Raw genomic sequence first — 23,955 nt, forward strand, 5'->3', positions numbered from 1 at the left:
CTAGCCTAGTATCCACAATTTTTTTTTTAAGAACTGGTCACTTTTGACTCTGAACATAAACTACTTCAAGTAGTCTTGGGTTACGTTTTACTTTTTATTCTTATCAAAATACAAATTACAGAGTCTAGAATTCTCTGAAATTATTATTATGAAGTGTTTTCTTTTTAGGGAAAATTACATAGCTGTTGGTAAAAATATACAAAAATGTTCTATACCATTCCTTTAGCACTTGCACACTGACCCAATAGGAGGTCAGCTACATATTATATCATTGGAATAAGGCTCAGCTTAGTTTGATTGCAAGTTGCTTGAACTTGAAATTACCTAAAATTAGCAAGAGATTTTTATTCACGGGCAGATAATGAAATTATGAGATAGTTTAACTTCCATTTTTTGTTTTAAATATTCTTTTGTATCTTTTGAGTTTTCGTAAATCAAGTAAAAATAAATCTTAGCAATTTAATTATGAGCATGTTTCAATATGAATCGGATGCTTTAAAACAGTTTCATAACTAAATGGGTGTTTGTCACAAAAACATATGTCTCCGAAAACTATGCATGGTCACTCATGTGAAGTTTCATTGAAATCCCACCAGTAACTTGACCTGTGAAAGCCGGACAATACTTTTTTATTTATAACTCTGACGACCATTTTGTGCAGCGAAGCGAAATGTGCTGGTGATGTCTGTGCACAACTAGGGATATTTCTGCTCTCTCCTGTAAAGTTTGGTTGATATTCAACCAGTAGTTTGACCAGTGAAGGCCGGGCAAGATATTTTTGCTTTTAGCTCTTGCGGCCATTTTTGCAGCGAAGCGGAATGTGACAGTGATGTCCACAACTTGGGATGGTACTGATTAGGGGGGCTGCTGTGGCCGAGTGATTAAAGTCGCTGACTTGAGATAACAGGTCCCTCACCACTGTAGGTTCGATCCTCACTCGGGTCGAAATCTTTCATGTGAGGAAGCCATCCAGCTGGCTTACGGAAGGGTGGTGGTTCTATCCAGGTGCCCGCTCGTGCCTGAAATCATGCCCGGAGCACCTGGGGTCTTCCTCCACCAATAAAGCTGGAAAAAAATTGACGAAAAATCTCGGCGGGACAGGTACTGATTACTCCTGTAAAGTTAAGTTGAAATCCCACCAGTAGTTTGACCTGTGAAGGATGGACAAGCTTAATGCGGACGAACGGACAAACAGACAGACGGCGAAGGCAAATACAATACGTCTCCCAAATATTTTCTTCATACTGGTATGGTTAAAAAACATGTAATATAATGTATTTGTGTTTTTTTTTACTAATTTGAAAATGATTACAGCTGGTAAGTTAATATATTCTGAAAAATTCAACATGGTGGCCATCTTGGATTTCAGCAAGCATGTTGGATATGCAAAACCTAGATCCAAGGCTTGAATATAAAATAATATGCAATACCATAATTTTAAATTAGTCTTATTATATACTTAACTGTTCTGTAATGACAACAGCTGAAAACTATTACATTCTGAAAATTTTAATATGGCGGCCATCTTGGATTTTGGCAGCCATCTTGGATTTGCACAACCTGGATCCGAGGCTTGAATATATATAAATGTGTAATATGATAAAGTGGTGCTATTTCATACTGACCTGTAAAGAATAAAGCTGAAAACATTTAATATTTTGAAAAATAAAAATAAATGGCGGCCATCTTGGATTTTGGTGGCCATTTTGGATTTGCACAACCTGGATCAGAGGCCTGAACATAAATTAATCTGTAATATAATGAACTGATGCTTTTTTATACTATTCTATTTATGACTACAGCTGAAATACCCAAATATTCTGAAAATTTTAATATATGGCGGCCATCTTGGATTTTGGCGGCCATATTGGATTTTTAAAAAGTGGATCCCAGGCTAAAATGAGTTCAAATACTATTTCCTGCCACCATGCCAAGTTTCATGCTTTTCACAAGAGGTGCACAATTCACCCTATTTTATGCACGGATTTCTTGGACTATACTGGTTAATAAAGTTTTTGCAAGGGACTAAACTGTGCAGGCATTTTATACACAAACTGTATGCTTATTAGTCCCCTACCGGTTTATTGGAGGGGACTTTAGGTTTACCGTCTGTCGGTTCACAAAACTGGATCCCGCGATAACTTGAAAAGTACTGAAAATATTTTTATGAAACTTGGTATATGGATAGATGGCAGTATGGAGATTATGCACGTCTTTTTCCTTTCTTCCTACGTTGAAAATTCTGGTTGCTATGGCAACAAATAGGCTAAAAATATGGCAAATTTTACACATAAACTGGATCCAGTGATAATGAAAATAGTAACAAAAATGTGTTTGTACTAAATACGCTTAAGGTCTCATAATAAAAATAAAGCGATTTGTGCTGACAACCTTCTTTCACTTTTACAGTTAAGTGTTTGATGACGTTAAAAGTGACGTCATTGTTTCAGTTTGTGGACATGCACATGTTCTGCCGGCTGATAACTAGTTCTCGGCCCTGGGCTGCAAACTCATAATAGGTCATGTGACACTCATAATCAGTTGAAATCATAGGCAATTTTGTTACTATATATAGTAACAAGTGTATTAAATATTTTTATGAAACTTGACATATGGGTAGATGGCAGTCTTCAGATTATGCATGTCTTTTTCTTTTCTTCTTATGTTGAAAATTCTGGTTGCTATGGCAACACATATACTGAAAATATGGCAAATTTTACACATAAACTGAATCCAGTGATAACTCAAAAAGTACTGGAAATATTTTTATGAAACTTGACATATGGGTAGATAGCAGTCTTGAGATTATGCATGTCTTATCTGTTCTTCCTATTTTGAAAAAAAATCAGTTGTGAAAATTTTTATGAAATTGCATCTTTATTTCAAGAGTTGTCTCCTTTTTAAGAATTTTGCTTTTAAAATGTTATATTTTGGTAACAGGGATGTTTCAAATATTAACTTTAGAGTGTCCTTCAGTCCGTCTGTTTGTCTGTTCATAAAAACTGTTTCCTGTGATCACTTTTAAAGAACTTTTCCAACAAGTTTACTTAAAATAGAGAAAAATTGAAAAATAAGAGAATGGCCAATGGCCCTTCAGAATATTGATGGGGTTCTAACCGGTAGGGGACTTATGGATTGCTTGCAATACTATTATAATTGCTTATTTTACTTAATATTTTGACAATTTTGCCCATTGTCTTGATCATGAGACATACAGAGAGGATGACTTCTTTGAATCTGATTGTTATCCCCCGCCGATGAATCGGGAGGGGGATATAGATTTGGCGTTGTCCGTCCGTCCATTCGAATTTCGTTTCCGGAGTAGTTCTCTGCAACTGCTTGCTGGAATTCAAGGAAACTTTATGGGAATCATCAATATCAAGAGGAGATGCGCATATCGTCCGCTTGTTCCAGTCCGACACTTTAACTCAGAGTTATGGCCCTTGATTAGTTATGCAGTATCCATATAGAAAAATATTTGTTTCCTCGCTACTTCTCTGCTACTACTGGCTGGAATTCAATGAAACTTTATGGGATACTAAGAGGAGATGTGCATATAGTCGCCTTGTTCCAGTCAGATACTTATAACTCAGATTTATGGCCCTTGATTAGTTATGTAGTATGCATACATCTCATTGGCATTTCCAGATTTTACTATTTAACACAAAGTTATGTCTCTGTTATTGCCCTGAATATTTATCAAGTTCAAAGAATATTACTGTTTATGCCATGATTAATATATAAATAAAGCCTTATGTCTTCAGTTGTTGTGTTAATAATAACCAGTACTCAGCGGGGGATATAAATTCAACGAATTTGCTTGTTTTCTGTTTGAATATTAATATTGAATCCTCTCTGACTTATTAATGTTTAAAATTTAAGTTTTCAGTTTTACAGTACAGTATTTGTTGTTATATAATTTCAGGTATTTCATAAGATAATCACCACTGGTCATCAAAGACTTCAGCCATTATTTGATTGTCTTCTCACTATTATTGTAAATGGTAAGATATTTTATTTTATGCTGACCAGTTAAATACTTTATATAGTATAACTGGATTGTACGATGTATGTTTTACCTAGGTCCTGAAATAATGCTGTAACTACCTTGTGTGCCTGAAATAATGCGCGGAAGGGCACCTAAGGTCTTCTTCCACCAGTAAAGCTGGAACGTTGCAATATGACCTATACTGTGTCGATGTAATGTAAAACCCGAAACAAACAAACAAGTAACTACCTTGTACTTTAATTTGGTAAAGTAACCAAAATAAAAATGTGAAAATGATTACATTATATAAGATACCGAATTTAAGCTTGTCAGCATTGTGAAACTGGGTTCATATAAACTGGTTTGCATGAAAGGATAAATTATATTGTTAATATAATGGAAGTGAGTTACATGAATTATTTTGTTTAGAAAAATGTTTGGTAACATATTTTTTTTGCCTCCGCTGTCCGTCAACTTGACCAGCTTTCAAAGGTCAAACTTCTGACAGAAATTTGACAAAATTTCGCAACCTTAATTTAGCATATCACCAACATTTTCTCTTTCATTTCACAAAAAGTTAATTAGAGTTAAAAATAGTAAATTTTAGTCAGGCTTTGTCTGTTGTTCCATCCTTAGTGTACATATGCCAGGGACATAATGTAAATGTAACAAAACCCCTGCCAGGTAGTACTGTATTTATTAAAATATACATGTAGTTATATATTTATGCCAGTAAGGGTTTAAGTGATAAATGTAAAATTCTTATTACTGTTCAAGGAAATAGCTTGAAAAAATCGTCAATAATATGTAATATATAAATATATGATAAATATTGTACAATGTTGAAGCTGCGTGCCTACAAATGAGCCAAAATATTTGACAAATTTTGCTGCATTTTTCACAATTATTTCTACTGCATAAGTAACACAGTTAGGGCAAATTTTGCATAATTGACCTCTTTTAGGTTATTTACATGGGTTGAAAGTGTTGTTTTGCAATTTGAAAATTTTTTGGGGTTCTCTCACAGTATTTTTTGATAAATTTTCAAAACATTCATGAAAATTAGCATGGATCTGGAGGCATGCTGCTTTAAGAGTTTTCGATTCTAAACATGATTTTGATTTTCTGTCACATCAAATTTTACTTAACTGTATTATATATTTTATAGTATCACCATATCTGAAGACTTTGTCAATGGTCGCAAGCACAAAACTACTGCATCTACTTGAGGTAATTTGTTTTGTCATATTTATGTGAACCCATCAAAAGGGTACATCATTGTGTGGCAGATGTCAGTTGGTGTGTCCGTCATTTGATATACCACTTCTTTTCTTTCTTTACTGTTTGTATTATTTGACATTATACCTCAAGCTTCATAGGATGATTGTCTTTATTGAGTACAACTGCCCTAAAGTTTTTGTAGTCAGTAGGTCAAAGGTCAAGTTCATTGATTGAATGATTATGAATACTATTTTCTGCTATTTCAACACTGGCCTAATGGTTGTGAGATGATAGGTTGATAAAATTTAAAGTTTATGACAGTACAGTACATGTATGTTGATTAAATAAGTAAATTACCCCTATTTTTGTTGTTGTGCTAGAATCAAAGTAACTTTTAATGAATAAAAAAATGCCACTAAATATGTATTTGATCAAAAGTCTTAATTTTGTTTTTGATTGTTGCCCTTATTTACTTGACGACCGCTGTCTTTTAAGAAAGTTGCTAAAGGTTAAGGTTGCCATAACTGAAACAGAAAATATTATTTATATACAACTTTTTGAATTATTTCCTACTGCATTCATAGCTAAAATGATGATAAGAAATACATTGATTACTGGTACATTGAATTGGCATTACTGGTACATTGAATTGACATATATAGAGAGTTATATAGGAATGTTTTTATCAAACTTTGAACCCATCATGTTATACATGACCATTTGAACGCAAGTATTATGATTTACTGTAACCCTAAATTCTTTCAGTCTTTGTTCAAAATCATTGTTGACAAGCTTGTAAATGTGAACAATTGTTATGTAACATGATATTGATAGAGTTAAACATTAAATGTATGTGACAACAAAGGAAGATTTTTACACCTTGTTTTTCTTTTATAGATTAACTATGTTATCTAAGTTAACTATTTTTTCCTGCTTATTTGTTAAATTTAGTAAGTAAAGTGTTGAAGTGACTTAAACAAATAAAAAATTGTAAACATAAGAAAAAAATTGTAAACATTTTGTTTTCATTTGCAATTCAAAACAATTTAATCTCAAGATTTTTCTCTAATAATTTACAGGGTTGTTCAGCACAACACATTATATCTTCACTAGACAAAACTATCTGTACCTACCTGAATATTTGTTTTAAGTATATATTTTATTAGTCCCCTACCGGTTTAACCGGAGGGGACTTTAGGTTTACCCTCCGTCCGTCTGTCTGTCTGTCCGTCTGTCTGTCCGTCTGTCTGTCTGTCTGTCTGTCAGTCCGTCAGTCCGTCCGTCCACAAAACTGGATCCCGCGATAACGCAAAAAGTACTGAAAATATTTTTATGAAACTTGATATATGGATAGATGGCAGTATGGAGATTATGCACGTCTTTTTTTTTTCTTCCTATGTTGAAAATTCTGGTTGCTATGGCAACAAATAGTCTGAAAATATGGCAAAATTTAACACATAAACTGGATCCAGTGATAACTCAAAAAGTACTGAAAATATTTTTATGAAACTTGAAATATGGGTAGATGGCAGTCTGGAGATTATGCACATATTTTTCTTTTCTTCCTATGTTGAAAATTCTGGTTGCTATGGCAACAAATAGCCTGAATTTCAAGATTTCTGATTTAAATTTTTCAGCTTTTTCACTATATGTTCTTTATTTCTTAAGGTGTTTACTTCAAACTTTAAATATAAGTTTCTGGTCATCAACCACATCATATGTGACAAGGTTTATAACTCTAGCACAAAAAATATCAGTATTACCTCCCTTGAACTTAGATTTTTTAGGGGAAAAAATGTTGTCTTTTTTAAATAACTTCTTTATTTCCTAATGTATCTACTTCAAACTTCATATATATGTTTCTTATTATCACTCGACATTTTTGAGATGGTTAAATACTCTAGCAAGACTATTTCCAGAATTATGTCCCCCTTGAACTTAGATTTTTTTCGAGAAACTGGTATTTTCACTCCAACTTCTTCATTCCTTATAGGATTTACTTTAAAATCCCACATCGTAATAATATGACAAGGTTGTATAAACATAATTTCCTTACTAAGCATGGAAACTTAACACATTACTGTGATATAGACAAACTTATTTTATTATGTTTTGTGGTTGATATTTTCAAATACAGACTTCATCCTCAAATTCATTATAAATGGCAATACACAGGAGTGTATGACAATTAAAGAACTTTTTGAGGGACCGGTAGGGGACTACTGTATTGCCCGCAATACTATCAAATGCTTGTATATAAATAGTATGCTAACAATGATTTGATGTTTTTTATAGGCATTTAGCACACCTTGGTTTCTTTATGCTAGTCCTACAAATCACCATCTAGTGTTCTTCCTATTGGAAGTCTTCAATAACATCATACAGTATCAGTTTGATGGTAAGTACTGTAACATTTTACAGCATTCTATCTTTGAGAATTGGTAAAGTCAAGTGTCAGATAGTTAAATTTTTAAATGAAAGAATATTGAACTCTCTTTTAAAATACAGATTTTTCAAATAAAGTTTTTAAATTGATCAAGACCAAAGATAATTGGAAATGTGTGTTTTAACATTTTAACTTACTTAATGTTATTTGAATGTTTCAATATTTGAAGCTAAAATGCATTATGAATTTCTAAGATGTACAATGTTCAGGTTTAATTTATTTCTATTTACAGGTAACAGTAATTTAGTCTACACAATAATACGCAAGCGTCAAGTATTTCATCAGCTGGCCAATCTACCAACAGATCACTCTTCTATTGCCAAGGCCCTTACAAAACGTGGTAAGAAGCTGCACACTCCATCCCCCACGGACCACAAAGAGCCTCAGACAATGGAGGGTGCCCTCCCAGCTGTTGAGGCGGAACCTGGAACTCTCAAAGTTTCACTTGCTGCTACACCACGTAAGTACATTTATAATGTAGAAATAATTGGATTTCCCTTTAAATGCAGATATCTCTACATTTTAGCTCAACTATTCAAAGTATAAGGAGAGCATTTGTATTTACCCAGGCGTAACCGTCAGACCTTAAGTTTTTGCATGCAAGTTGGTATCTCCAAAACTACTGAACAGAATTGGTTGAAACTTAGAACACATACACTGCCACTCAGTTCCCTTCTGTAGAATGTGCCCCTTAATAATGCTAACCTCGGTCCTTGGCTCCCCCAAAAATAAAAAATTTCACTGATCACAAAATATATATATATATATTATTTAGTTACTGTTAATGTGACAGTCAAGTACAATAAACAATTGTAATTAGGTTGGGCTGTGAATGAATTTTGTAATATTGATATACCATTGATATTCAATAATCGGTACAATATTGAAAAACATTTAAGAATTGAATAACATTTAAGAATATCAGTACAATTTTAAACCCATTTCTTCATGTCTTATGAAAATATCACTCTACTTTGTGGAAAGGGAAAAAGTCACTTCTCTCCTTTTTAGCTCGACTTTTCTATGAAAAGGGGAGCTATCCTACTCGCCCCGGCGTCGGCGTCGGCGTTGGCGTCACACCTTGGTTAAGTTTTTCGTACCACCCCACTTTATTTCAGAAGTATTACAAGTATGGCTTTGAAACTTACCATACTTGTTCACCATCATAACCTCCATCTACAGACAAGAGTACATAACTCTGTCAAGGTTTTTTGACAGAATTATGGCCCTTTTTTGACTTAGAAAGTGTATTGAGCTTGGTTAAGTTTTTTGTACCACCTCACTTTATTTCAAAACCATTGGAGGTATTGCTTTGAAACTGACCATACTTGTTTACCATCACGACCTTCATCAACAGACAAGAGGACATAACTCTGTCAAGGTTTTTGACAGAATTATGCCCCTTTTTGACTTAGAAAATACATTGAATATGGGTAAAATCCACTTATTGCCTTAACCCTTTGAGATATTGCTTTGAAACTTTTAATGCTATTTCACATCATTACCCCCATCTGTACGCAAGAGAAGGTAACTCTGTCAAGGATTTGTTTTAAAAATTAAGGCCTTTTATCGACTTAGAATCTTGGTTAAGTTTTTAGTACCAGTCCACTTTTTGACTGAACTGTTTGAGATATTAATTTGAAAGTTGGAATACTTGTTTACAATCATGATTCCCAAACATGTCCAGGAGAAGGTAATTCTGTCAAAGATTTTATTTGAATTATGGCCCTTAACTGTCAATGTTTTGTATTATAGGCAAGCACTAAAAAACTTAAAAAATCTAAAAAAATTCATTCCTATCCACTTGTTCACTTTACCATAAATTATGTCATATAAACATTGCTGTAATATTCAAGGGTATCAAACAACTAGTTCACTTTAAAAATACAGAGATTCTTGTATTGCCTTTTACTGCAAAAACTTTTTTTATTGGCAAGCAATAAAAAAGTCGAGCGCGCTGTCTTACGGACAGCTCTTGTTTGTCGAGTTTCAACACTGGATTTAATTTTCAGAGGTCTGTAAGATATGATAAAATCTTTTGATATTCTGTGTTTGTGATGTATAAAACATGCTTTCATGCACCATGATAACAGTTTATTACACATAATTAAATGGTTAAGCCATTGAATTTGATATATCAATAAACTGTCGATATTTAGCTTTCAATATGTCAATGCAATGACAGCCCTATAATTAGGTTACTTGTGAGTGCAGAAGGTGTGAAAAGCATGTACATTTATCTGCTCTATTGTTCAATTATCTGTCAGTCAGCCAGGTTTCAAAATTGATAAAAATATGGTGAGATACATACTTTTCGTTTTTTATACTGTGCATAATTATAAATGTACTATATAATAATGCACTTGATTGCCTTATCTGTTTGATAATGGAATAGTGTGAAGTGAGTTAGAATCAAAATTTATATATTGTCGTCCTGATCATTGATCACGCTATCACTTGCGTGCGCGTACTGTTCTCCACACCTTGAGCCAGGAGTGTTTTGCACAGTCGATTTACAAGCCTAGTTGGATCTGTGATACACCAAAGTTCGAGGTTCATCACAGATCACCAGGCCCAGTGGTCTCTGGCCGCCGAATTCTCGATGCGCCTGGTACGAAACACGGCAGTCATTGATTCGATGTATCTTGGTCTACTTGTGGCGCTATTTCCTCCCACAACACTTATTTATACTTTATAGATTGTGAGCTACATATATAGATAACACATAAATCGAACGTGTTGTTAGCACATATATTGTCGACACGACTATATCTTAACTAGAAAAATAAAAGATTAGTTATCTAATGAACATATAGGGTACGGTGTGCAACAAATGAAAAAATAAATGTATAACACAAAACTTAAAATGCACTGCAATCCAAAGCATGATAGTTAATGTTTAACACTTTGTTGTTGTTGTTGTTGTCAATTTAATGTTGTAAACTTTAAAGATCCTAAAATATTCTAGGTTTATTAGTGTTGCAACATTCAGTTTTTGAGAAATACTTTTCAGTGTTGTTTTCTATATGATATAGAAAGTGGTTAGGCACTTGATGATACATAATTTAAAAAAAGCATCTGAAATATGTTGGAGGCATAACATATACATGAATAATTAATGACAAAGTTATCTCAAGTACAATATGGATTTGGTAGTGATTTTTACACTCAGAAAATAATAACAAGGCTAAGTTGATAATATTGGATAAAATCATGATTAAATTGGAAGATCACATGGTTCAAGTAAAGTCCATTGATACATTATGTAAGGCTTTAAGTAATGCTCTCTATTTCATCCATGAAAAACTTAATAGTATTTTAGGATTAAAGTATAATAATGCAGATGTAGGAGTTATATATTTTTATAATCTATTTCTTTGTAAAATCTTTAATTAAAAAAAATACTGAAATAATTTTTGACTACTTTTTGACACAGTGCATGTCCAGTGTGACTTGGCAGGTGACCCGGAACTTTCCTTCATAGATGGTGGGCCATTTTTCAGAGTTGATATTTCGCAAGTCTCACATGCTACTGTTCACAAACCGAAATCAAAAAAACGTAACATAATGCTCTTATTTAAAGTGTTTTCCTTACACCAAACTAATCAGAACTTGTAAAATAACCTGTAATGCTGTATTTACTAATATTGTGGCCACTTTTGATTACTGTATATTTAAAAACATCACAATCATCTTTGTAGGCTATTAGGCAACTGAATCAGTATGTTATAGAAAAATGTTTGGGTTTTTCGTGGGTTATTTTGTGACGTATAATTTCTTTTTACATCAAGTTTTTATTTTTTAAAGAAAGAATAAGAATTAGAATTAATTTGAATTATATGAAAAACAAAATTTTGTATTAGCCTCTTTACTAGAATCAGTATTATTCACAAGATTATTTTCATGGCATACAAACAAAGTTACTGTTATTAAACATTTACATGTTTACTTGTTTTTTTCAGTGACTATTGTTTTGACTGTATAAATTATTTCAGTCCTGTCTTTATTTACAACAGCTATAATACTAAAATCTTCATGCCAGTTAAACATACAGCATTTATTTCTTTGTAAAACACAGTTACTTAACTTAGTATAAAATGAGGTAGACCATTAAAAGTACCATAAAAATGTTTTCAAAAGTGGCTTTTTTTTTCACAGTATCTTCGCTTTACTTTACATGTACTTGCTTAAAATATTGGATAATGATGAATAAGCAAATTACAAAAACTGGTTTTCTTTATGTATTTATTTGCATTCATAATTATTGAGATTCTTTGCACAATTTTATCTCAGGATACTTATAGAGGATATTGAATGAGTGTAGATTTAATACTAAATTTATTGAACAAGTTGAATAAAATCATATTTTGCGAGCATAATATTGTTTTATTCAACGAGTTCAATAAATTTAGTTTTGAATCTACACGAATATAATATTCTATTTATCACATAAATTATATAAAATAAGAACGATAAACTGTTAAAAAGAGTTATTTTTCATTGACGCGTTATAGTGTAACGCTAACATTAGCGCGCTTTTACGCTATGTTTATATATAGCGCAAATGACGTCACGTTAAAGTGTTATTACACTAGTGTAATATCATTTTTATTGAATGGCTTTATTACACTCCTGCATCGTGGTTTATGTGATAAATGTACATATGTAATGATGGTTTTAAAGATACAGCATTCATATTCAATTCTGATATATCGGCATTTGATGTCAGATTTATCTGCTTGAATGATTAAAACTATCAACTCTTTTAAACTGTGTATGTATTTTGGATGATAGTTCTGTCATTATAGAAACACCAGTATTTGTTTTTGTCATAAAAATAAGAATAACTCATTGAAATACAACTTAAGGCACATGGTTATTTTAACAAAACAAATCCATTATCTCGTAAGAAATTCTTCCTTTTAGATAAAATAACTTGTAGACAATAGAATAATTGTATGGTTTACAATAGATTTAACATATCTATCTGTTTACAGTAGTTGTAACATCTTAAACTTTTGTTATTAGAAATGAAGGTTATTTATGCTCCTTGTACGGTGAGAGGACATTTTGTGGATGCTTTTTTGGACATCATGTATTTTGTTTGTCTGTATTTGTGTCACAATTATTGTCCCTGACCTTTTCAGAAAGAAAAACAGTCGATATAGAAATGGGCTTTGTTCGTCTGTCACACTTTTTATACTGACCTATAACTAAGCCATTCATCAAAAGAATTTGAAATGGTGTGTTTTCATGTGCTACATGTCCAGTTCATAATTTTCTTTAAGTTGTCTGCCCCTCAACACAGGGATCATGGGTTCAAGCCCTACTCGGGCCACAACCATGATTTCTCATATGATACCAATACTGGTTAGTTCCAAGGAGCAGACTTGAAAGTGATTAATATAAGTTGCAAGAACTTGTTTTGCAATCGAGCTAAAAGAAATATGTTTATTCTACAATAATGAGACGAGGTGTAGTGCCCCAACAGCCAGACGCCAACCTTCAAAGTTAAGGTCACACTTGGAGGTCAAAGCTTAATATGGTCTGTTATAGGGTATATTTTGTGTCCGGTCCATAACTTTTTCATACATCAAGTGATTTTGAAATTATATGGCACAAATGTTCACAATGATAAGACAATGTGTCATGTGTAAAACCCTGATCCCTACCTGCAAGGTCGATGCCACACTTTGAGGTCAAAGCTTTACATGGTCTGTTATAGGGTATATTATATGTCTGGTCTTAAAAAATTTCATTGATCAAGCGATTTTGAAATGACTTGGCACAAATGTTCATAATAACAGGACAACATATCATGCACAACACCCGAAGCCCTACCTTCAAGGTCAAGGTCACATTTGGAGTTAAAAACTTAACATGGTAGGATTTCGGAAATTACTTGGCACATATGTTCACAATTATTGGATGACGTGTCATGCACAACACCTGAATTCCAACCTTATGGTCAAGGTCAGATCTTTTCATCATCACCTCAATGGCGGCAGTCTTGTTGTTTATATAAAAGGTGTTGTACATGGAAATTGAAGTATATTCCATCTTTTCATATCGCCAAAATTTTTTATGTATGACAGTGTTATTCTATAAGATAGATTTTAAATGTTGATTATTCGCTGTAAGTCAAAACATAAAAAATGTAATATAACCATTAGGAAAGAATCTAAAAGTCACAAGTAATATGATTTATATTGATCAAATTTATTACTGTAACAAGCTTTAAATTAAATATTCTAGGATTTCAACACTTTCGAGACTTACACAGGACATATTGTCCTACATCTGTTAAGGAAATGGTAAAAGCAAAAGGTATATTTAAAATATTGCTCATCAATATTTATGTTATGAAACTTATGGTGGGACATTTATTTTATTCTATATAATGAACCTCGAAACTGATATTGCATGATTTACAATCCATTTTTAGCTCACCAGAACCAAAGGGTCAATGTGAGCTATTAGTATCAAAGGGAGATGCTCCGGCGTTTGTCTTCATGCGTCGACTCTGAGACTGCTGGACAAATTTACCTCAAATTTGGTCTGTAGCATCCTTGTGACAGTCACATATGATTTCAGTTGGCCCCTTTTAGGGGTCAACAGAGCTAAAAATAGAAAAGCCTTTAAACATTTTTTATACTGAACTAATTTATGGATGATCACCAAAGTTTGTCTGAAGTATTTTTAGGTAGTATTTTATCAAATTTGCTCATATTAATTTGATAGGTCCCGTTTAGGGGCTGTTAAAGCTAAAAGTAGAAAAACCTTAAAACAACTTTTTCTACTGAACTAATTGATGGATGATCACCAAACTTTGTCTGTAGCATTCTTAGGTAGTCTTTTATCAAATTTGGTTAGATTAATTTGATTGGCCCCTTTTAGGGGCCACTAGGGCTATAAAATAGAAAACGTTTAAACATTTACTAAATAAATTGATGGATGGATGATCATTAAACTTTGTCCATAGCATTCGTAGAGGGCTTTTTATCAAGTTTGCTCAAATTAATTTGATTGGCCCCTTTTAAGGGCTGATAGAGCTGAAAATAGAAAAAAAATGAGTAGCATGAGTTGGTATGCTTTACTTTACAGATGAACAGTAACAATGCACTTGGGCCATTTATGAAAGATTCTATTTTCTATGATGAAGAAAAATAAAAACAATCTGTGTCAGGAAACTAATATCCATAGGGGCAAGTTGAAATTGAGCTGGACTTGCCTAATAGACAAGTTCATTTGAAAAATTATTTCTAACACTGAAAAACAGTTGTTTCTGGTGAGCGATTCAGGGCCATCATGGCTGTCTTGTTTTTTTTAACCAATCAAAACTGTTATAAAGAAAGCATGTTATATCATGACTGTTAAGTGCCAGTTCCAGTCAGATTGTTAAGTTATAGTCTACCTTTGTAAAGGGTTTTTATAAAGAATTTAGTGCATAATGCTAAGACCAATGTTTACGAATGGGCATAATTTAGCATAAGTGACATCTTCACCTTATCAACTGACCTTTTTGTTTTAGGGGAACAATTTTTACCAAAATTTTGCTTTTATCATTTTCTCTTATGCATTTCATGTACTCTAGATTATTCTGCTTGAGTAGTTTGTATAATTAAGTGCATATATGAAATATAACCCATATATATAATACATATAAGCATGAAGTTATTAATCTGCATAGCTTAAACCAGTATATAATGGAGGAGCAGGGATCTTTAGGTGGCATATCATAACATTTTGACTCTGTTTGTTGTCATTGTAAATTTTCTTTTGAGAAATGCTTCACCTTAATTAAATACATGTATCTCTTTTTCAGTACTATGATTTCTGGTTTCATTTTAAACACCACTAAGGCCAAAATTCTGATGATTTTATTGAATTTTCTATTTAAAAGACTTGATTTTTTTCTGTGCTTCCATGCAAGATTGCTGGAAAAGAGTCCTTTAAATTGACATTTTATATATTTTAAAAAAAACTGTATTTAAATGTATTAATTCTCACCTTTGTAAAGTATTGTAATATGAATTAAGTTAACTATGTTTTTGATTCTGACTGAAAAAGAATTCAACCACCCAAAACATTGTGTCTGAATTTGTAAGCAAACAATTGCTTTTCACTGGTGTCCTCTTTTGGTGTTAAGTATATCATAACATGTGCTGGAAGTCAGAACAGAGAAATATGTGTACATTGTTGTTGTACTAAGAGATGTATTTTTGTAAAAAATTGATATCTTCAGCCATCCATAGTAATATTTTGTGAATATGTTAAGATATATTTTATACATTATCTAATTTTTAACCAGGTTTTCCGAAGGAAAGAACTGGTTATTAGATTGAGGTATGTCGGCGGACGTGCGGGCGTAAACAATTTCTTCTATGCGCAACTCCTCCTACATTTTTCAACGGATTTTGACCAAACTTTCACAGAAGCTTTGTCATCAAGTGACCTGGCGCATATTGTTGGGGTTTTGTGATTGGATAATATTTGACCTAATTATGGCCCTTTGTTTTTATTCCTTATATAGAATATATAGTGAATAATTTCTTCTGTGCCCAACTGTTCCTACATTTCTCAATGGATTTTGACCAAACTTTCACAGAGGTTTTGTACTAAAGTGCCCTGGCGCATATTGTCGGGGTTTTGTGATTGGATAATATTTGACCTAATTATAACCCTTTGTTTTTTTTCCCAATATAGGATAAAATTATAGTGAACAATTTTCTGTGCGCAACTCTTCCTACATTTCTCAACGGAATTTGACCAAACTTTCACAGAGGCTTTGTCATCAAGTGCCTTGGGGCATATTGTCAGGGTTTTGTGATTGCCCTTTGTTTTGTATTTGACTATATTAGCTTAATGTCGTAATCAATTTTACATTGCGCTATCTTCTCCTACAGCGTTCTACTCAACTAAAATTTATGAACCAAAACTGTTCATCAGATAGCGTTTGTTAATCTATCCTCTTTGGCTTCCATTTATCGAGGAGTTTTTGATATATAGAAGGATATATAAATTGGACTCATGATCTAAATGAGATAATAGCGTTGCAGTGTGTTTCGAGTGATATATTAATGAAATTAACAGCGAAATACTACAAGTTAGTATAAAATAATAAATGCTTACTGAAATAGCATGACTCTCTATCATAAACTATATACTCACATTGTAATTTTCCATTCAAACTTTTATTCTCACACCATTTAGCTTTGTCATTGCTCATTTTGACACTGCTGAGGCGAGCATATTGTCGTGGGTTTTGTAAAAATTGAGCGAATAATACTTTTTATATTTAATTTTATTTGGCCCTTGTTTTTTTTATCTTAATACATAATATGATTTTAAAGCTAGACCGACACTTAACTCTTGATTGGTCAATCACTCTACAATATTCATGTTTTACATTGCAACATAGTTAAATTGTTTGTTTTGATTGTATTTTGTTAATATATCAATACGGACCTATTTATCTTATCCAATGAGGATTATTTGAGCGAGATCCTGGTTTCATGGCTATTGCCCATGTTATCATGTTTTCTTAGTTTTGTGTAAGTAATTGCCCTCTTACCTTTTAATTAAAGTTTTCCCTTCCCTCTCGGCTTCTCTAACCCCTCACTCACACTCATTTCTCTCCTTATAACACATCTCTCATCTCAACTATAACTATTGCAGAAGACATAGCAAATATATGAGAAATTACTTTGCTAGCGAGTATCTTACACAGACATCATCAGATTACTAATTCTGAGCTGTCTGTGAGCGATCTCTAAAGTAAGTGATCAATACCATTAGAGCCTTCAATGATATAGAAATCGTGCGGGAAATGATAAATATTCTAGTATGTACTAGCATCGATACTATAATTTGCATAAACTGTTCATGAGAGCATCAACCCTCTTAAACTTCAGCTCATAATGTTCATTTTAAAATTGATAAGATATAAATAATAACCAATTAATTAAACTTAGTTGCGTATAGTACTAGATGGTGGTGGTATTATTAGTCTACATACCTGATGCAAGCTAATAGTTTGTTTGTGCAAATAAGTGAAATTATACTGAGCCATGAGTTTAAGCTTATTTCCTCTAGCATGAGAACTATTTTGTTTCTTGAAAACCTTTCATTACATTGTCCAAATATTTTTCATCATTTCTTATTATTTTTGATAAGTGTGCTATTCATGGAAAGTACTTAGGTTGCGAGCGAGATACTATTAATATGTAGACTACCTTCTAGTGGATGGATTAAACCTCTAGGCTTAAGTAGAAGGGTCTGTTATAACTTTTATATCTCAAATCGAATGACCGGCTAATTGGAACGAAACACTAATATTGCTATTGATTTTTACTCAGATATTTATTTGTCTATCTTTTTGAGTGAGAGTTTCAAATTCTGCCCCACTATGCGGTGAGAGTCAATTTTAATTATAAAATATAAGACAAAAAGCATTTACACAGAATCATGACTCGGAAATCTTACATGAAATGTCAATAAATGTATGATAGTATCTAAATATAGCATTTTTCTAATTTGTCACAGTTAAATTTTGTGACATAGTTTAATTAACAAGAGCATAATATTTTTCAGCACAATATGAAAAGCACAGAAATGAACAGATGCTTACACACACATGAATCCGTTGCCTCACAAAGAACCCGAATTGCAGTTGCAAACCTTCCAGAAAAAAAAAATGCATGGAGCCAAATAAATTAATCTATAATATGTTGTAAAATAATAAATTAAGATCCTGATGATTGTAATACAGGTATTTTAACTGATGAATCAATACTTTTTCTTCACCAAATTAAACGTTTTCACCAATTTCTTTAGTAAATATCTGTCTTTTAAGCATTTTATCTCTTACAGTCTAAACCTTCCAAAAAATGAATATGTTTTACATGTTTCTTTAGTAAGAAGCAATGTTTCTCATAACTGTTGCTTGTGGTTATATATTGATGTATTTATACTAGGAGACTCCACCTGCTACCCCAACTACACCAAATAGTGAAACTGCAAGAGCACCCTTCAAGCGAGCTGGATCCACATCTAGTGCTGGCGGTGGCTGGGTTGCCACACCTGATTGGGTATGAGAACAAATATTTTTGAGTTATTTTACTGTAATTCCTTTATTAGATAACAACATATAGAGGATATTTGTTTGTTTTGCATGTAAGATTGAAATATAATTTCACTGAGTGAACACCAGATGCCATATTTTCACGAGTGGCGTAGCCACGAGTGAAAAATATAATAGCTGGTGTTCACAAATGAAATATATTTCAATCTTATATGTAAAACAAATAAATTTTCTTTTTATTTCATGCTTTTTAAGTAATTTTAAGTATTTTTTACTGATTTTGCCGCGTAACGTCGCGCATTTCTCCTTTGTGACGTCATCACATCGTGACGTCACATCATCAATTTTGAAATGTAGTTCTGTTTAGATTTCTCTAATTTTGTTACATTTTTAATATGATGTATGGTGACATCGACTTTCATTTCCTAAAGAAGCAAAATTTACGCATGACAGCATTTATTTCTGCCTGTTATTCCATTTAGTTATGATTTTCTTTTCATCCGCATTCAGATGTAGTCCGGCTACAGTGAAAATTATATTTTATAAATTTCACTAGTGGTTTATCAGAATATAATCATCTGATATATTACAATAAAACACTGGAAAGCATGAAATAAACTTTTATAAACAGGTGTTTTGATTTTGTTACAAATGTTGATTAAAGAATTATAAACATGAAGATCTTTCTCTTTAATCTTTTCATATAAAAGCTTGATATTCTAATTGAAATTCTATTCTAATATTTCAGAATTTACAAAATTCACTCTTTTCAAGAATTGTTTGAATATTACCACTTAATAGTCTTTATAATTTATGTTTAAATTTTAATCCATAGGTACACTCTTGGAAGCATAAGTTACCTTTACAGACAATTATGAGAATGTTACAGGTGCTTGTTCCACAAGTTGAGAAAATATGTATTGACAAGTAGGTTTATATACTTTGTTTTTATTATATATAGAGGATATTTGTTTAGTTCAGTGTAAGATCGGAATGTATTTCACCGAGTGAGCACCAAAAGGTATATTTCACGAGTGGCGCAGCCACGAGTGAAATATGAACTTTTGGTGTTCACAAGGTGAAATATATTTTGATCTTACACTAAACTAAACAAATTTTCTTTTTATTATATGCAAAGAAACGTTTTAAAAAGACATTAAACCTAATACTGAATGAAAAGCGCACTAAATAATAATACATCGTGACGTCATTTACGACGTCACGTCATTAAGTTGGTACCCAGTTCTGTGCACGCTGATATTTCAGTGAAACAACGTAAGGGCTTAAATTCAAAACAGTGAAATTATCAAAGTGGTAATTTTCACTGTTTCAAACAGTGAAGTTACCAGTTTTTATATCGCTGATATATTTCTATAAACCACCGAAAAGCATGTAATAAACAGGGTTTAATTGGAAATTGAAATAAGACATATTTGTTCTCATATGTCATGTAATTCTTTTGGTCATATATAGTCACATACATAAATTAAAGCCAATAATGAGATTTTTAATGTTACAGTAGGAAAGAATTATGATACTGTGTGGCTAATTCTAAGAAAGCTCTATAGTAGGATAGCCAGTAAGAATTTTGGTAATTAAAAAAGTTAAATACTGATATTGAATGAGAGTGCTGTAATTTATTATTGCGTCTTGTTTTGCATGCGATCTTTGGCGATACATTATGACGTCACGTAACAACTCTTTTAAGGTCTGTACAGCGTTAATAACTGAATTTAAGATATTGATGTTCGGATTTATTTTCTTAGTTAGACCATTTTCTATGATTCTAGATAGGTTTCAAAACATATTTAAATAAAAAAAGTTTCGTATTTATCAGATTTTTCAAACAAAATGGCAAAAGAAGTCCCTTAAAAATAACTCTGCCCAAAACATATTTAAATAAAAAAAGTTTCGTATTTATCAGATTTTTCAAACAAAATGGCAAAAGAAGTCCCTTAAAAATAACTCTGCCCACTTTCATATTTATATTTCATGTTTATTTTTAAAAAATATGAAATATATTTGACTGATATAGCACCATATTTCATGGGTAAAATTCAATAATGAACACTTCTACACATTTTGTATGAAATTCTTCTCAAATTTGTATGAAATTCTTCTCAAATTTGTATGAAATTCTCAAATTTGTATGAAATTCTTCTCAAATTTGTATGAAATTCTTCTCAAAATCTTTGATATGAAGGTATTGAACTTTTAAAATCATACTGAATGTGTTTAGTGGAATTTAATGAGAGTAATTACCGTACTATTACAGGGGACTGACAGATGAGAGTGAGATATTGAAATTCCTGCAGCATGGTACTCTAGTTGGCCTACTACCAGTACCACACCCTATATTGATCAGGAAATACCAGGCAAATAGTGGAACTACTATGTGGTTCAGGACATACTTATGGGGAGTTATATACCTTAGGTAAACAATGACATTTTATAAAATTTGATTTGTTAGTGTGTTTATTTAAGGAAAAGCTATCTTGGCATTGATGTAGGTAATGATTTGTCTGCAACTTAATATCACATTAACCACTGGAGATCTTCACTTAGAACTTTTTATATATGTCTTTCAAAACTTATTATATGTGTCTTCAGGATCATAATTGTAAGAAATTTTCTAAGAACATTCATCTTTAATGGATTTTACTGAATGACATGATTTTTATATTGTTTGATTGGGTTTTACGTCACATCGACGCTGTATTTGATATCACGACGTTCCAGCTTTTAATAGTGGAGGAAGACCTCAGGTGCCCTTCCGTTCATTATTTCAGGCACGAACGGGCACCTGAGTAGTCTAGAACCACCGACGTTCCGTAAGCTAGCGGGATAGCTTCCTCACATGAAAGAATCCAAAGACCCTGTCGGAATTCGAACCCACAGCGGTGAGGGGCAAGTGGTTTGAAATCAACGACCTTAACCACTCGGCCACGGACGCCCCTTTTTAGCTCACCTGTCACAAAGTGACAGGGTGAGCTTTTGTGATCGCTTTTCGTCTTTTCGTCGATCGTTTTAAATATCTTCTTGTAAAAAACCATAAGAGCTAGAGCTAAGATATTTGGCATGAAACATCTTCTAGTGAGTGTCTACCAAGTTTGTTCAAATAAAAGCCCTGGGGTCAAAATTGGCCCAGCCCTGGGGGGTCATTGATTTCCCCTATATGCATATAGTAAAAACTTAAAAAATCTTCTTTTAAAGAACCCAAAGAGCTAGAGCTAAGATATTTAGCATGAAACATGTTCTAATGGGTGTCTACCAAGTTTGTTCAAATAAAAGCCCTGGGGTCAAAATTGGCCCCGCCCCGGGGGGGTCATTGATTTTCCCTATATGCATATAGTAAAAACTTAAAAAATCTTCTTTTAAAGAACTCAAAGAGCTATGGCTAAGATATTGAGCATCAAACATGTTCTAATAGGTGTCTACCAAGTTTGTTCAAATAAAAGCCGTGGGGTCAAAATTGGCCCCGTCCTGGGGGGTCATTGATTTTCCCTATATGCATATAGTAAAAACTTAAAAAATCTTATTTTAAAGAACCAAAAGAGTTAGAGCTAAGATATTTAGCATGAAACATGTTCTAATAAGTGTCTACCAAGTTTGTTCAAATAAAAGCCCTGGGGTCAAAATTGGCCCCGCCCCAGGGGGTCATTGATTTTCCCTATATGCATATAGTAAAAACTTACAAAATCTTCTTTTAAAGAACTCAAAGAGTTAGAGCTAAGATATTGAGCATGAAACATGTTCTAATGGGTGTCTACCAAGTTTGTTCAAATAAAAGCCCTGGGGTCAAAATTGGCCCCGCCCCAGGGGGTCATTGATTTTCCCTATATGCATATAGTAAAAACTTACAAAATCTTCTTTTAAAGAACTCAAAGAGCTAGAGCTAAGATATTTAGCATGAAACATGTTCTAATGGGTGTCTACCAAGTTTTTTCAAATAAAAGCCCTGGGGTCAAAATTGGCATCGCCTGGGGGGTCATTGATTTTCCTTATATGTGTATAGCAAAAACTTAAAAAATCTTCTTTGAATGAACACAAATAGCTAGAGTTAAGATATTAAGCATGAAACATCTTTTAGTGAGTGTCTACAAAGTTTGTTCAATTAAAAGACCTGGGGTCAAAATTGGCCCCGCCCCGGGGGTCATTGATTTTCTTTATATGTGTATAGCAAAAACTTAAAATCTTCTTTGAAAAAACCCATATAGCTAGAGTTTAGATATTAAGCATGAAACATCTTCTAGTAAGTGTCTACACAGTTTGTTCAAATAAAAGCCCTGGAGTCAAAACTGGCCCGGCCCCAGGTGTGTCATTGTTTTTAACCTTTTGTGTATAGTAAAAACTTAAAAAAAATCTTCTTTTAAAAAGCCCAATGAGCTAGAGCTTAGATGTTTAGCATGAAACATCTTCTTATGGGTGTCTACCAAGTGTGTGCAAATAAAAGCCCTTGGGTTAAATTGGCCCTGCAACGTTTGGTGGGGGTTGGGTGGGCCTATATACAGGTGAGTGACCTCAGGGCCATCATGGCCCTCTTGTTTATATAGCTGTATGATATGACAAGAAAAGATCTGAATGTAAATGAAGTTTGTTGTTGCTTTTCAGAGATTAATTCTTTATTAGGAATTTATATGACACTGGTTTATGAATACCTAGAATTTTCAAGAAGGATAAGTTTATTTGCACCTTTGGAAAAAAAAAAAACCCAAAGATTCACATTTTTTGCTGAAATTCCTAAGTTTGGATTATTTATTATTATAATAGTAAATACTTATCCTGTCTTGTTTCGTTTCAGAAATGTTGATCCTCCCATTTGGTATGACACAAATGTGAAATTGTTTGAGATTCAAAGGGTATAGTAGATGCAAGAATATCACAAGGGATGGGATCTCCAGTAACACAATCTCATGGAATCCAATTACTAGTTATAATACACACAAAAAAGTGTTCTGTTAGTTCTATGTAACTATTACATAGCAACCTGTGTAAGGGAAAATTTACATATTTGAATTGAGTTATTAGCCATTTTTATTTCATTTGTTAGTGATTAATTTTAGGTCACTTTAGTAGGTTTGCTTTCATGTTAAGAAAATATTAAGAGTTAATAAAGATATTTATTATATACTTATAAATGAAATATTGAGAAATATTGATGAAATAAAATGCGTATTTTCATTTTCGGTATTTTCACTGTAAAAATTTATTTTTCAC

At 32.6% G+C, this 23,955-nt stretch overlaps 1 protein-coding gene across 1 annotated transcript in view; it reads left to right on the forward strand.

The window, feature by feature from the left end:
* LOC132755053 (protein HID1-like) overlaps positions 1-23,745 on the forward strand; it is a 39,596-nt gene extending 15,851 nt beyond the window's left edge. The window contains exons 13-22 of the mRNA XM_060745843.1: positions 3,926-4,004; positions 5,157-5,218; positions 7,505-7,607; positions 7,888-8,115; positions 11,092-11,269; positions 12,944-13,025; positions 18,632-18,745; positions 19,574-19,665; positions 21,014-21,172; positions 23,540-23,745. Of these exons, the coding sequence (XP_060601826.1) occupies positions 3,926-4,004; positions 5,157-5,218; positions 7,505-7,607; positions 7,888-8,115; positions 11,092-11,269; positions 12,944-13,025; positions 18,632-18,745; positions 19,574-19,665; positions 21,014-21,172; positions 23,540-23,603 (1,161 nt within the window). The 3' untranslated portion in view covers positions 23,604-23,745. The remainder of the gene's footprint in view (positions 1-3,925; positions 4,005-5,156; positions 5,219-7,504; positions 7,608-7,887; positions 8,116-11,091; positions 11,270-12,943; positions 13,026-18,631; positions 18,746-19,573; positions 19,666-21,013; positions 21,173-23,539) is intronic.
* Positions 23,746-23,955: the final 210 nt, after the last annotated feature.

The sequence above is a fragment of the Ruditapes philippinarum genome, unplaced genomic scaffold (assembly GCF_026571515.1).
Source record: "Ruditapes philippinarum isolate M1 unplaced genomic scaffold, ASM2657151v2 ctg4367_1_1_1_1, whole genome shotgun sequence".
NCBI classification, from domain to species: Eukaryota; Metazoa; Mollusca; class Bivalvia; order Venerida; family Veneridae; genus Ruditapes; species Ruditapes philippinarum.